This window comes from Gastrolobium bilobum, unplaced genomic scaffold (genome assembly GCF_033153095.1).
Source record: "Gastrolobium bilobum isolate Gb01-03AN ecotype WA unplaced genomic scaffold, APGP_CSIRO_Gbil_v1 utg3926, whole genome shotgun sequence".
In the NCBI taxonomy this organism is placed as follows: Eukaryota; Viridiplantae; Streptophyta; class Magnoliopsida; order Fabales; family Fabaceae; genus Gastrolobium; species Gastrolobium bilobum.
This window is the reverse complement of record NW_026895843.1, coordinates 1-13888: the sequence shown is the minus strand read 5'-3', so window position 1 is coordinate 13888 and position 13888 is coordinate 1. Positions and strand designations below refer to the sequence as shown.

Genomic DNA, 13888 nt, shown 5'->3' with positions numbered 1-13888 from the left:
CACAGAATAAATGTGTGGCCTAGAAACAATCACCACAACTGGAAAGTCTAGTTCATCTAATCTGTAAACACTTCACCACACACATTTCTTTTTCCGTCTAAATGACAAGAAAAACTCTTGCGTAGACATAGATGATCATTAAGATTGCATGCCAAGGGTATATTATATAAAGGAAAATAAAGGAGAGAGGAAAAAAATGAAGGCACGCATACCATCTAACTTACATGTTGAAAATCCTCCACTTCTAATCAAGAACCTTCATTTCTTTAACATAGGCAACTATAGTGATGGCCTAGCAATTAAAGGCCTTCAATGAATCTGCAAAAGTTATAGCAGGCTTCTGGTACTATGGATTCTTCGCCCAAAAGGATAGTAATGCATTCAATTCACCTCAAGATGATGATGTTAGCTAACAAATCGAGGAAAAGAAAGAACTTAGTAGCTGAAACTAACTTGTTAATGTTTCTTAGGGAATGAAACCCTGCATTTGAAACAATAAAATGATGTTTAACAACTTTGTGTCAATTGAATTAGCCTTTGCGTCTTGAAGTAGGATTCCAATAAAATATTATTTTCCAATCACTTCAGTTAACCAACCTCATGCACGAAACATACTTCATGTGTACTATGCATTAACATCAAAGTTTTATTTATCTTTAAAAAAATGAAAAATGAGCTAGATTGTTTTTGCTTATCATATTTGTGAATATATATATATATATATATATATATATATATATATTTTTCATTTTTATATATATTTCATTTTGATAAGAACATTGAGGTGCATCACCCCAAAAGTTAGTGTGGGAGTGCTCAAGGTCTTATAAACCTCACGTTAGTTGTCCATACAACCAATGTGGGACTCCAAGTTCCGTATCTTGCAAATGAGATCACAACATTATATATATATATAGGGTCAGGATCATTTTACACCAGTGTAAGTTACTCTCAATCTTGTCCGTTGTTCCCATTTATATATAAATTTATATATAAGGACTCTAATTTTTTAGTAATGTGACCCATTGAATACAAGTGGATCAATAGTCAAGATTGAGTATAAGACTTCCTGCCCCATATATATATATATATATATACATATATATATATATATATATATATATATATATATATATTGAAGTTACACTTATATTTGGGCAAAAATAAAAGAAATGGAGAGAAGAGCCTGAAACTTATCCCATAGATTATGGAAACTAGTAAAAATCAAAACAAGAGAGGTAGAAGATCACTCAAATTAAGAAACACACTCTTTGCAAAGCTACTACACGCTATAAACACAAACCATCTACTTGTCACATAAGTCACTTATAATATTGCTTTATCTTCTTCTGAGACGCTTTATTACTTTTCCTCTGTTTAACACATTACATCCTTGAGAAGCTTGTACCTGCGTGTGGTGGTTCGCGGCGATGGCGTGGGGCTCTTTCCCTTCTCAGAGCCACTCTCTTCGCGATCATGCTGTTTGATTCTCTCGCCGGAATATTCAGATCTGTTTGTCGTTCCGGGCTCATTTCCGGTCACCGGTTTCTTCGAATTGAAGCCAATATGTCTCGAGTTCTTCTCCTCACTTTGGCACCAATCGCACAGTTCTATCTCTGGTAATTCTCCATAGTAGTTGCTACAATACCTGAAAAGATTAATTAAAATTTAAGCTTAATTCACCCCTAAAATAACACTAAAAAAAAAAAAGAAGAAAAAATTATCTTACATAAAGCTTTATATGAACATAAAAGTTAGCAAAAACAAAAATATCTGCACATGATCGTAAAGAAAATCCTCATTTTTTATACGATGGTTATCAAAACAATAGTTGAACAGTTGCTTGTATCTATGAAATTAAACATGATTTTGTTAAGAAAAAGAAATATTAGAGTAGATGTATGTATGCGCACATGTATGTGTATGTACATGATATGGTATCTTAAGCGAATGATGCTTGAGAAAGAAAGCATATATACGAGTGCTGGAAGCGATGGCGGCATTTGTCGCAACGGAAAAGCTTGTCAGGGAAACCAACGTCACCGCACATGCAGCAAACGGTTTGAAGATCCACCATTGTTTTGGTGTGCACAGACTCACCGAGTTGTGAGCAGAAGAGGAGAGAAAGATGCGAACTTGGAAGGTGAGAGAGAGGGAGAAAGACCCAGAAAACCAAACAACGTACATAAAAAAGAGAGAATATGATCACCGAGTTGAGAAACCCGATATAGAAAGTGAAGATAGAGAGCAAGAGAAACAGAGTTTATATAGACAAATACGAGTAGTGGGTATTTGAGTCGGTGTGTATATTAACTTTTTATTTTCACTTTAAAAAAGATAGGATATTAAAGCCAACTTTTTTTTTATGCAAACTCTACTTAGTTTTTTTTAATATCATTATATAAGAATTTCAAAAAAAATAAGTAAATGATGAAGTTTAATTAAAATTTTGATGTGGAAGAAAATTAAATAGAATAGATATTAAATAAAAATAAGCATAATATTCTATCATTTTACAAAATTAAACAGGTAGACCACAGTTTGCTTGCAGTCGTTTTCAGTTAGGGCAGGCGCCCATGAGAGAAGAAGACGAGAAAAAGACAGTTATGACCCATGGCTGAGGTTACTTGATTATTATTTCTTACCTAATATTTTATGTTCTTTCTTTTTCCTTTTCTTCGTTACCTTTTCAACAGCTTTTGTCCGGTTTGTGGCGTTCGGAATTGCCATATAAAATAGGTAAGTTAGCCATCAGAAGCTGTAGCCATGACGAATTCTGACTTCCACGCTCCATACAATGTGAGTCACGCAAATCACAGATTCTACGGCTACCAAAGCCAAACAAGATTAATTATTCACAAAACCCAGCAGTTAACAGGTTTGGAACTTTTCAAAAGGTCTTTGGTGCAAGTACTTTTTCTATTAACTATGGATCATAGCGTTACGAATAATTTATTAATATTATGATAACAATGGAGTTATCTATCAGTGAATTAAAAGAGAAAGAAGGATAAGGATCTCATTTCGAGGAGAGATTATGCCTCATAAACCAGAAATTCTCGAATGAACAAACTTCTTATTCCTCATGTGGCAAGATACATAAGTATTTATAACGATACTCTCTCACCTATAACAGAAAAATAAAAGCAATGCACTAGCATCTACACGCATGGGCATGACTCACGCTTCCTAACAGAATGGAAAATGCATCCTCACACCTCAAATAACTAACAACAATACAAATAGTCACTCTACACAGCCAAGCACATTACACAGCAAAATCTTGTTGGGATAAATTTAAATGTCCGTTTTTTTATTTAATGGGTTTAGAAGTTTTGCTTTTTAGGAATGAATGATGGTTAAGAGTTAGCCGTTTTTTAGAATATAATGAGTCAGTTATGTCAGTTAGAATATTAATGAGTCAGTTATGTCAGTTATAAAATAACGAGGGTGTTATGTGTGGAGTTATGTTGGTCAGTTTTATAGCTTATAAATAGCCTTTGATAGTTTGTATGAAATGTAGATCAAGTAGATCAAGAGAAAAAGAAAAAGAGCAAGAAAGCAAGAATAGAAAAGAAAAGTTTTTTTTGTAGATACACAAGTATGGTTGTCTCTTGCATCTGTGTGGATATTCAATTCTAACAAATTGGTATCAGAGCTATGGAGAAAAAGAGCGAGTTAGAGGTGCCACTCTTCCATGGAGATAAGGATGAAGCATTGGATTGACTTCTCTATTTGAAGGAACATTTTCGGAAAGAAAAAACCTGGACGGAGGACAAATGACAGGTAGCCATGAGAAGACTCAGAGGAAGCGCAATCAAATGGTTCCGTACATGGAACTGCCGCTACTTTAATAATATGTGGAAGGATTTTCTAGTGGCCTTCATAACAAAATACTTGCCTGGACGTTTTGATCTGATTAATGAAGAAGATGAAATCTTCAATGATGATGATGAAGATGAGGAGAATGATGCGGATGAAGAAGAGACCATGATGGCGGAATCCGAGGTTGCCAACGGCAACGCATCCGCGGAGGAGATTGACGTGTCAGAACGCGTAAGAGACGACTCGGAGAAGAAGACGATGGAGATGACTGCGGGCAAGGGAGTCGAGATAGAAGATGAGGAGAACAAGGGAGCCGAGATAGAAGATGAGGAGAACGAAGGAGCTGAGATAGCAGATGAGGAGAACGAAGGAGCCGAGATCGAAGCAGAGAAGGACGGGAATGACGAGTCCATTGTCGAGGTAGAAGACTTCGCGGAACCTGAGTGTTTGGAGAAGAGTCGAAAATCGGAAAGGAGATTGAGAAGCCGAGGTGCTTGATGGAGACCGACATGGAGGAGACCGCGAATCCGAGTTCTGTGTTGATAACCGGGATGGGGGAGATCCCGGCTAAATCACCGAGTTCATGTTTTGGAAGAGACTTCGACCCCGGCGTGACGAGGTCGACGTCGGCGACCGGCATAGGTCGCTGGTCCGAGATGCCATTGAGGAGGTGCGAGGAAGACGACAATGAAGGAGCCGAGAACGGCGAAAAAATGGAAGGTGCATTTGAAGAAAAGGATGTGGTCTTGAAGAGAAAAAGAGGTTTTGTTGACAATACCAATGATGCAGAAATTGGGATTGGACGAGGAAATAAAATTGTGAAAGCAACTGATGAAGTGGCGAATGAAACTAAGAAGAATTTGGGTGACGAGAAACTTGCCGGTGAAGAAGATGCAGCGAATGGAAACAAGGAAAGTCCTGCTAATGAAACTGAAAATATCAAATTGAAGAAGCCACCGGATAAAATAAAATATGTTCAGAAAAATAATTGCATGGGAGATATTTTTTGTGTTGATTAAGTTGGAAGGTGTTAGATGTTTTTTGTCAGTGATCAAGATTGAAGAAAACAAGCGCTATCAGAAAGTTGAAGCAACGCGAAGAAAGAAAGAAGAATTTAAAATTTATGGGGGAGTTTTGTTGGGATAAATTTAAATGTCCGTTTTTTATTTAATGGGTTTAGAAGTTTTGTTTTTTAGGAATGAATGATGGTTAAGAGTTAGCCGTTTTTTAGAATATTAATGAGTCAATTATGTCAGTTAGAATATTAATGAGTCAGTTATGTCAGTTATAAAGTAACGAGGGTGTTATGTGTAGAGTTATGTTGGTCAGTTTTATAGCTTATAAATAGCCTTTGATAGTTTGTATTAAATGTAGATCCAGTAGATCAAGAGAAAAAGAAAAAGAGCAAGAAAGCAAGAATAGAACATAAAAGTTTTTTTGTAGATACACAAGTATGGTTGTCTCTTGCATCTGTGTGGATATTCAATTCTAACAAATCTCTCAGCCACTTACGCTTGACCTTGCTCCTCTTAGACATCCTGACTTTTGTATGGGGCTGAGACTCCTCTAAGCTGTCATCTCTTTCCCCTTATGAGCTTATTGGGCTATTGTCATGCACCGAGTCTACTAAGGGAAGCCCATTCTTAACATCCCCCTCCCCTTTTGCAAACACATTGTCCTCAAGGTGCAAGGAAGGATAAGTTTGCAGAACCTCATCTCGCAATTCCCAAGTTGAATCTTCAGGATACAATCCCTCCCACTGAGTTAACAAACGTTCCTGGCCAGTAGTTGTGTCTTTTGCAATATCCAATACAGCCAATGGTTAAACTAATAGCTGATTTAAATTTGCAGCAGATGGTAGTGCCAGGTGTAACACCTTCCCTTGTATGCATCCAAGAGAGTTTGTTTACTAAGCGGAATTAGAGTTCTTTCGTCAAATTTTAAGTACTGAGAAATTCTTTAGATGCTGCTAATTAAAAACTTATACTTGAAATTGAGATGTTTTACAAAAATCAGAGTGTACTTTTAAAATTATTTAACTTGCTAAAAATGTAAATTTCTCGCAGACGTTACTAGGGGTGTTCGCGGTCTGGATTGGATCAGTTTTGGAAGCAAAAATCATCCGATCCAATCCTTTCGGTTTGATCATATAATCATCCATTCGGTTTGGATTTTTTTTCAAATCCGATCCGATCCAATCCAATTTTTTTCGGTTTGGATTGAATCGGTTTTCGGTTTTTTGAAAATTCCAAAATTTATTTCTTGATTATTGTGCAAATTACATCTTTGTATATATTGGCTTTGTAATTTTTATTTTTTTTTTGAAATACAAAAGCATCAGTAAACTATAATATAATTTTTTTTTTTGGGCAATGAGATATGAAGGTTTATAAAGATAAAATTTTATTGCTGAGATGTGACTAGATTTTTTCTTGGGTTTAGTTGATGGATTAATGGGTCTTGGGATTAGAAATTTTTGGGCTATGATTAGGGAAAAACCCAAGTAGGTAGAGGGGAATTAATATATTGGATCGGTTTGGATTGGATCGGTTTTCATCAACCCATCCAAAAACCGATCCAATCCAATTAAAATTTGCGGTTTTTTTTCGGTTTTCGGTTTTTCAGTTTTCAGTTTATCGGTTTTCGGTTTATTCGGTTTTCGGTTTTTCGGTTCGGTTACCGCGGTTTGAATCGGTTTGGCTAGACGTTACTGTCTTTAAAATTCGTATAAAATCAAGTTTTCAAAATTCCATTGTAACGCTTTTGTAATCAAAAACTAGACACGTGGTGTTATCAAAAAAAAAAAAAAAAAAACTAGACACGTGGGGCTTCGCGTGCATATATAATAATAATAATAAATCGGAGGTCGTTTGCCCCTCGAAACAGAACTCACAAAGTGCTCGCAAGGCTGTTTGAAAATCAGCGCTTTAATTAAAACGTCAAAATTTCTTTTCGCAAAAACATTTTTAGAATTTTCCCAAAATACTTGCTGATCATAAAAGTCTTAAAACAGCACTAAAACCATAGTCCAACAGTAAGCCAAACTTCTCAATTTAATACAGTCATCCATCAAATAAACAGCAACAACAAAAGTCCAAACAGCAGCACACAACAGCAAATATCCACATAATCATGTCTTCATATGCTCTTCCGTCCTCCTGCCATTTTATAAAAATAGCAGCCCCAAAGGGGTGAGAAAAATCCCAGTAGTGTGATAACAAAGCCAGTAATGAAACAGTACTAACCAGATACAGAATTACAAAACAGTCGCATCATCAGTTCATATCCATCAAATACTAATCATAATTAGAGTGCGTATATAACGCCAGAAGTGTACGTCATAGCACTACGGTGCACGTATCACTAACAAAACAGTGGAGTATCCTGGGTGGTTCCTCAGAAGGGCTCTAACTGTACCTAAGCGGACTGAAGCCAAGTGTCCCAAAACCTTGGTACCGGAGGGATGCCTATACAATGCGTGCTCAAACGTATGCTTACTTTTCATAATTATTTTTAATTCAGAAAACAACATGAAATTTATGCATGTATGCTATGTCATGGTTCACACACAAACAATCAACTAGAAATTATGACATGAGTATGCCTGACTAGTTAATAATCAGAATGGCATATACACCATGGATTTCCAATATCAAGTTGCTGAATATATTTACTTTTCAAAACAGAATATCCAGCATATCATATTCAAGAATAGCATACGAATGACATATACATAATTCGAATCCAAATCATGAGAGCAATGTTCACAATTCATGCTCTAGCTAGCAGTCACAGAAGGTAATTTCACCAGACACTTACCTCAAACGTCCCAATTATTTTACCAGGCAGCAGCGAAGTAATCCTTTCTCAAGAACTATGCACACCTAAACAGAGGCATTATTAATGAGAACCGTTTACTACATAAATACTTATACGCAGTAACGTTTTCACTTCTTTCTACCCCAAATCCCAATTGGTTTTCCAAGATTCTTTTACCAACAAAATTCCGACTTCAATAATAATTTTCTAACGTTTAATCATTGATAATCAACCCAAACAGAATCGGTTTAGGCACAAGGGGTTCCTCAAAGTTTTATTTATGAAATTCCTACTTTTCTACATCAATTGTGCGCAAAGTAAGCATATTACCTTGCTGTCTATTTAAATGAGGCTTAGTACACATCTAGGCTCCAAAACCGAATTTGTTTTATCTTAAGCAAAACATTACAGATAACTATTCCAAAATCTCAACCACCTTATTCATGGGGCGCTACAAGGGCCTAGGAATGCTGTCCACATTATTTTGCTTCATAAAAATTAAAGAAACATCAAGCTATCACCAAACAGCCCCACCATTTAATTTCTAAGATCATTACCAAGTTTATTTGTTCAAACTTTCAGACTAGAGTTCAAGTGTACCAAACGGCATAATTTAAAAGATACAAAAATACTCAAGAGGGCTACTACCTAAGCGTGCTGAACGCCTAAAAGAGAATAGGGAAAGAGGGTTTCGTGTTTACCTCTTGCAAGCATACAATTAAAACTGAACAGGATAAGGAGCACCTCCTCTACCCTTAAAGCTCAACGAAATGGCAAGTTCCACGAAAACAGTGAGCTCCACTCTCTTAAAATCGTAGAACACAGCCGAATAAAGATAGGGAGGAAAAATGTTTAAGGCTTTGGTACTTCCTCAAGAGCTCCACGATTGTGGAAGGAAAAGGGATTGGATGATGGCTGAGTTTAACTTCAAAGAATGCAGCAAGAGTTCAAGGTTGTTGTTCTTCCTAAAAGATGCGCACAAGGAGGAAAGGATGAAGTGGAATGTGTGGCTAGGCTGATTCTATTTCAACAAAGCAAAAATCTCCAACTCAACTCTTTTAAACAGCGCCTGGGTGGTGTGGTAATGAGGCTGGAAGGCTGGTTTTAAGATAAGCAAAGTCAGAAGTTTAGCTTGTATTTCTCTCTCTCACATTAGGCGCACAAAAGGGCAAGGGGTGTGGCAATTTTGCCCAATCAGAGAACATGCAAACTGACTTCCCCACACCCTATAGGTTGCATGTATTAAAAGTTGAATGAGTTTGTATAAAGTAACAAGTAAGACCAGGTTTTTGTATTATCTAAGTGCATGTGATGATGGAAAAGAAGTATGGCTGATTGGTGTTATTTAATGGGACTTAATCAGAATTTTCAGCCCCTTTATCTCTACCCTAGGCGCACACTTGAAGGGGAACAAGGTTAAGGTTTTCCAAATGTCCTACATGCAATCAAAAGAGAGCTAGGTGGCGCACATGCATTGCTTGACTAGATTTATTTTGCCACCTAATGGACATGCAAAGGCTGAGTTGGAATTGTCTTCAAATGTGTAGAATCATAATTTTCTTCTTACTCATAAATTATAATTTCCCAAGTCTTGTAATTAATTTTAATTCTTCCCATATTTTGCTATAATTAATTCCTACACCTTTTCTAAGGCTTCACATGACTAAAATGGACTCTCCTGATCATCATAATTCTAATAATTTCCCAACTCAATAATACTCTTCTAATAGCTATACAATCCTAAATCAAAGCATGTGTAGTACATTACTCGAATTTAACAAAGATATCAATATTCCTCATAGCAATTATATGAATATGTATGTATATATATATTCCTAATTACGTGGGATGTTACACCAGGGGTCTGGTATTAGGATCTTGATAGAATGGTTTGAGTAAAGAAGCATGGAATACTGGGTGTATCTTGGAATCTGGGGGTAGCTCTAATTTAAAAGCAACACTGCCAATGCATTTAATGATTTTAAAAGGTCTATAGTACCTTTTTGCCAACTTGTGACTAGTTCGATTAGCAAGAGATTGCTTCCTATATGGTCTAAGTCTCACCAGGACCATGTCACCTAAATTGAAAGTGTGATCCTGCCTAAGTTTATCCGCGGCTTCCTTCATAGCAGCTTGGGCCTTTGTCAGTTTTCGCTTCAGCTGAGTGAGAATTTCCTCCCTGTTACAAAGTTCTGAGTCAACAGCTTCCACAGAACTGGACCCTGCAACATAGTGTGGTAAGGATGGTGGTTCACGGCCAAACACAATTTGAAAAGGTGTAAAACCCGTAGATGAGTGAACAGAAGTGTTGTAAAACCATTCTGCCCAATGTAGAAATTTCCCCCACAATTTAGGGTGCTCATGGACATAAGCACGTAAGTATTGTTGCAATACTCGATTAAGTACCTCTGTTTGACCATCACTTTGTGGGTGATAGGCGGATGATATTCAGAGCTTTGTGCCACTGAGTTTGAATAATTCTTGCCAGAATCTACTCATGAATATAGGGTCCCTATCAGAAATTATGCTTTTCGGCATTCCATGAAGAAAACATATCATCTGACAAAATAAATCTGTCACTTTAATAGCTGTGAATTGTGTAGGAAGCATCCCAAAATGACTAACTTTCGACAATCTGTCTACTACCACAAAAATGACAGTGTGATTTTGGAAAGAAGACAGCCCTACGATAAAATCCATGGCTATGTCTTCCCAAACTGCCGTAGGTACTGGGATTGCCTGAAGTAGCCCTTTTGGTCAATGGGTTCGGAAAAGGTAGTGTGTCCCATCATGGTGAAAAGGACTTAATGGAAGCACCAATTGATAACAATGGAGTTATCTATCAGTGAATTAAAAGAGAAAAAAGGATAAGGATCTCATTTTGAGGAGAGATTATGCCTCCTAAACCAGAAATTCTGGAATCAACAAACTTCTTATTCCTCATGTGGCAAGATACATAGGTAATTATAACTATACTCTCTCACCTATAACAGAAAAATATAAGCAATGTGTTAGTATTTGGGTGTCCTAGAGACAATCTTATGATTAAATAAGGACATAGATGTAGACCTTTGCATTGTCGCAAATAAATAAAAGCATTCTTTATCCTGTTTCATATTTTGTCTCGATATTACTGTTAACTGGATAAACCCCTTGGAATAAAATAGGTATCTCTTGAGTATCTGTGATGAGATCACGATCATGAGGATTCAAGGATATTGGATGTTTATTCCTAATTTTATGTTCCTAGTCTAGAGACACTGAGAATGGGGATCAGTGATCTCGGGTAAGACTAGCACGACTTATCTACTTGTATTCGGATGCAAGGTAAAGACCTCATGAGCTACAGATATGGAGATGTCTTAGCTAAAGTCGTGTGTGGATCTATAACGGTATAGCTCGCACTGAACAGACCCACAAAAGAGACTCTATGAGGAAATCTCACAGAGAGTATCATTAGAGTAGTCTCTTTATATTTGGGTATGTCTTTCCTTAGACCAGAAGTTATTACCTAGACTGTGTTCTAGAAGGCATGCTTTGACTGTATACCTCGTCTGCCTGAAACATGGAGACTCATAGGTATACTGTTGGGCTGGTCCTGAAAGAGCACAGGGCTAGGGTGATAAGCTGAAGGAATTCGTCAGATCTCTGTGAGAGATTAGGTTATCTGTAAACTAGAGAAATCGGGATGACATTTACAGGGACTCGGGAATCTATGCATAGTAAAAGAGATCATGAGATGATCTGCCTTTAGAGTCAGTAAATTGAAGATTCCCTATTTCGAATAAAGCTTACCCTAAACCGCAAGGGTTGATACGTTTCCTTACCCTAGGTTTTATGGGAAGGTAACCGAGACGAAAGAAATACATACGACAACCAAATATGTGTAATAGGATGATTATGTCATTAACCTAACTAGCTCTGGGGCAACAAAGCATTGCTAGTGCTCTGTGTTGTCATTAGATGGGTTGTGGGCTTATTGGGCCCAAGCCCATTTATGTCAGTGGCTATGTTGGGCCTAATGGGTCACACACTAACACCTTATTGTCATGACAATATAGCATTAAAGGTATTGGGCCTAATAATGGTTGTTAGCCCAAGAAGAAGTTTGGAAGCCCACCAAAAGGAAAAAAGGGCGCATGGTTAGTTAATGGGCTTGGATGGTCCAAGACATTACTAATTAATTTAATTAGTTAAATTAATTATCAAATGTTTAAATTTTGAATTTTGAATTTGAAATTTGAAATTTGAATTTTGAAATTTGAAATTTGAATTTGAATTTTGAAATTCGAATTTTGAATTTTGAATTTTAAATTTGAAATTTGAAATTTGAAATTTTGAATTTTGAATTTTGAATTTTGAATTTGAAATTTGAATTTGAATTTTGAATTTGAATTTGAATTTAAAATTTAAATATTTGAACGTTTGAATTCAAATGTTTGAATTCGAATTTGAATTGGCTATGAAAAGTTGTTTCATAACAAAAGGATAAGATAAGATCTTGTTGGAACAAATCCCAAATATCAAGAGGAGATCTTTGAGAATCTTCTAGTGAGGATATGGGGCGCTGATTTAGGTATCTGATGATGGTCATAGGATCAACCAAATGAGCTCCAGTCAGATTTGGTTTGTTGAGAGAATAAGTGAGACAGTTGGTTCAAGTTTGAATGCAACTGTTCAATGTATATGGACTGTTATGAGGCCAAGTGGGGCGCACCATATGGCTGGCCATATGATGGTTGTTGAGTCAGATTCTTGTTGAGATATTCACTTGATATCATGAGGATGTGAGAGGAGGTTGTTGACAAGATTTGAATTTTGCAACAACTCCACTCATCCCCCTAGTGTGCGCTATATATAGGGCCTTATTTGAGTGAAGAAAATTAGATTTTTAATTAACTCATTCTCTCATCTCCTTGTGGGTTCCTTTTGAGGTTTTTCTTAAGAGAGTTTCGAAATAACCTAGCCTTTTTCAAAGAAAACCATGCGCCACTTTTGTGTCTATTCTTGCTGAATATTCACTCTTCTAAACACCTTGACCTAGCCTCCTCCTTCACACATTGGGCGCATAGCTTGCCTCCATTGGTGTTTTCGTTGGTGGCCTTGAAGAAGAGTTCTTCCGTCTTGACAAAGGGTGGTGTGGATCAACATTAGAGGGCTTGCATCTTCAAGCCTCATCTTGATCATCCTCCAGTTTTGGAAAGCAAACAAGGTAACATCCATGCCCTAAAGCATGTTTCTTGATATGGTATGTGTTATTCCGCTCGAAAAATTTTGTTTTTCCCTCTCACATGCCTCGACCTTCAAGGTCAGTTTCTTTCAAGTGGTATCAGAGCCCGGTTGCTTTACCATCGGCGGGTGATGGTACCTTGTTTGTAAAAACTTGTTCTTTACGGTCAAAATTCTTTAAAGAATTAAAACTTGAATCATAGCATATGGATTTCGAAATACTATGCTTTAAATCGTTAAAGTTTTTATTTTATGAACATGTTAATGTGATTGCTATGTTCATGTGTCTGTATGTGATCATGGTTTTGTTTCTTTTCTTTGTGAAAGTTTTAAAAGAAACACCTTTTTGAAAGGGATAAAATCGGCCATGAGGGGTACTATGAGTACCTTGATTGTTTTCTTAATTTTCGCTGTGAATTGTTCCATGAGAAAGACATGAAATTTTGTTAAAAATTTAATCATATATGTGATATGTGATTCGGCCATACCATATGTGGTGTCAGCATGTGTGGTTTAATTGTTATATAATATGTGATATTATGTGCTTGCTAGTTATTTGTATTTACAGGTACAAATTGGAAGGGGATGGTCATGGTGCCCGAGTTTAAATTTCAAATTTTATATTTTAAATTAAAGGTGTAATTTTGTTCGATTTGAATTAAAATGTAATTTTGAATTTTAAATTTTGTATTTGTCCCTCCAAAGATGTTTTGGAGTTTCTTCAATTATATGTAATTAGAGAAATAGGCTAGTGGCGTTTAGACGACAAGGAGCCATGGCTTGAGAAGCGGAAGGACGAATGCACGAGCACCATGACCGTCTCAAATAAAATTGTTTTATTAACATGTATGCTTTTATGTTTTAAACGACTAGTATGCATGAATTGGACAAAGCACGCTTGTATGTATTATTATGCACATCCAATTTCGACTAGTCTAAACCGATAGATGTATGACATAGGTTACGACTAGCATGATAATATACTAATACGCTTGATGAGACCTAATAAAATCCC

At 36.5% G+C, this 13888-nt stretch overlaps 1 protein-coding gene across 1 annotated transcript; it reads right to left on the bottom strand.

The window, feature by feature from the left end:
* Window positions 1-1269: 1269 nt before the first annotated feature.
* On the bottom strand, window positions 1270-2210 carry LOC133296359 (uncharacterized). The gene is made up of 2 exons (XM_061495321.1): window positions 1980-2210; window positions 1270-1648 (listed from the first exon to the last, which is right to left on the bottom strand). Exons 1-2 carry the CDS (start codon window positions 2075-2077, stop codon window positions 1378-1380), a joined length of 369 nt encoding a protein of 122 aa, XP_061351305.1. The 5' UTR covers window positions 2078-2210; the 3' UTR covers window positions 1270-1377.
* Between the last annotated feature and the right edge of the window lie 11678 nt (window positions 2211-13888).

Excerpts from the sequence above, each read along its gene's own strand:
- LOC133296359 (XM_061495321.1), bottom strand. The coding sequence starts at position 2,077 with ATGGTGGATCTTCAAACCGTTTGCTGCATGTGCGGTGACGTTGGTTTC. Across the intron at positions 1,649-1,979 it reads CGCCATCGCTTCCAGCACTC|GTATTGTAGCAACTACTATG; the intron begins GTATATATGCTT and ends TAATCTTTTCAG.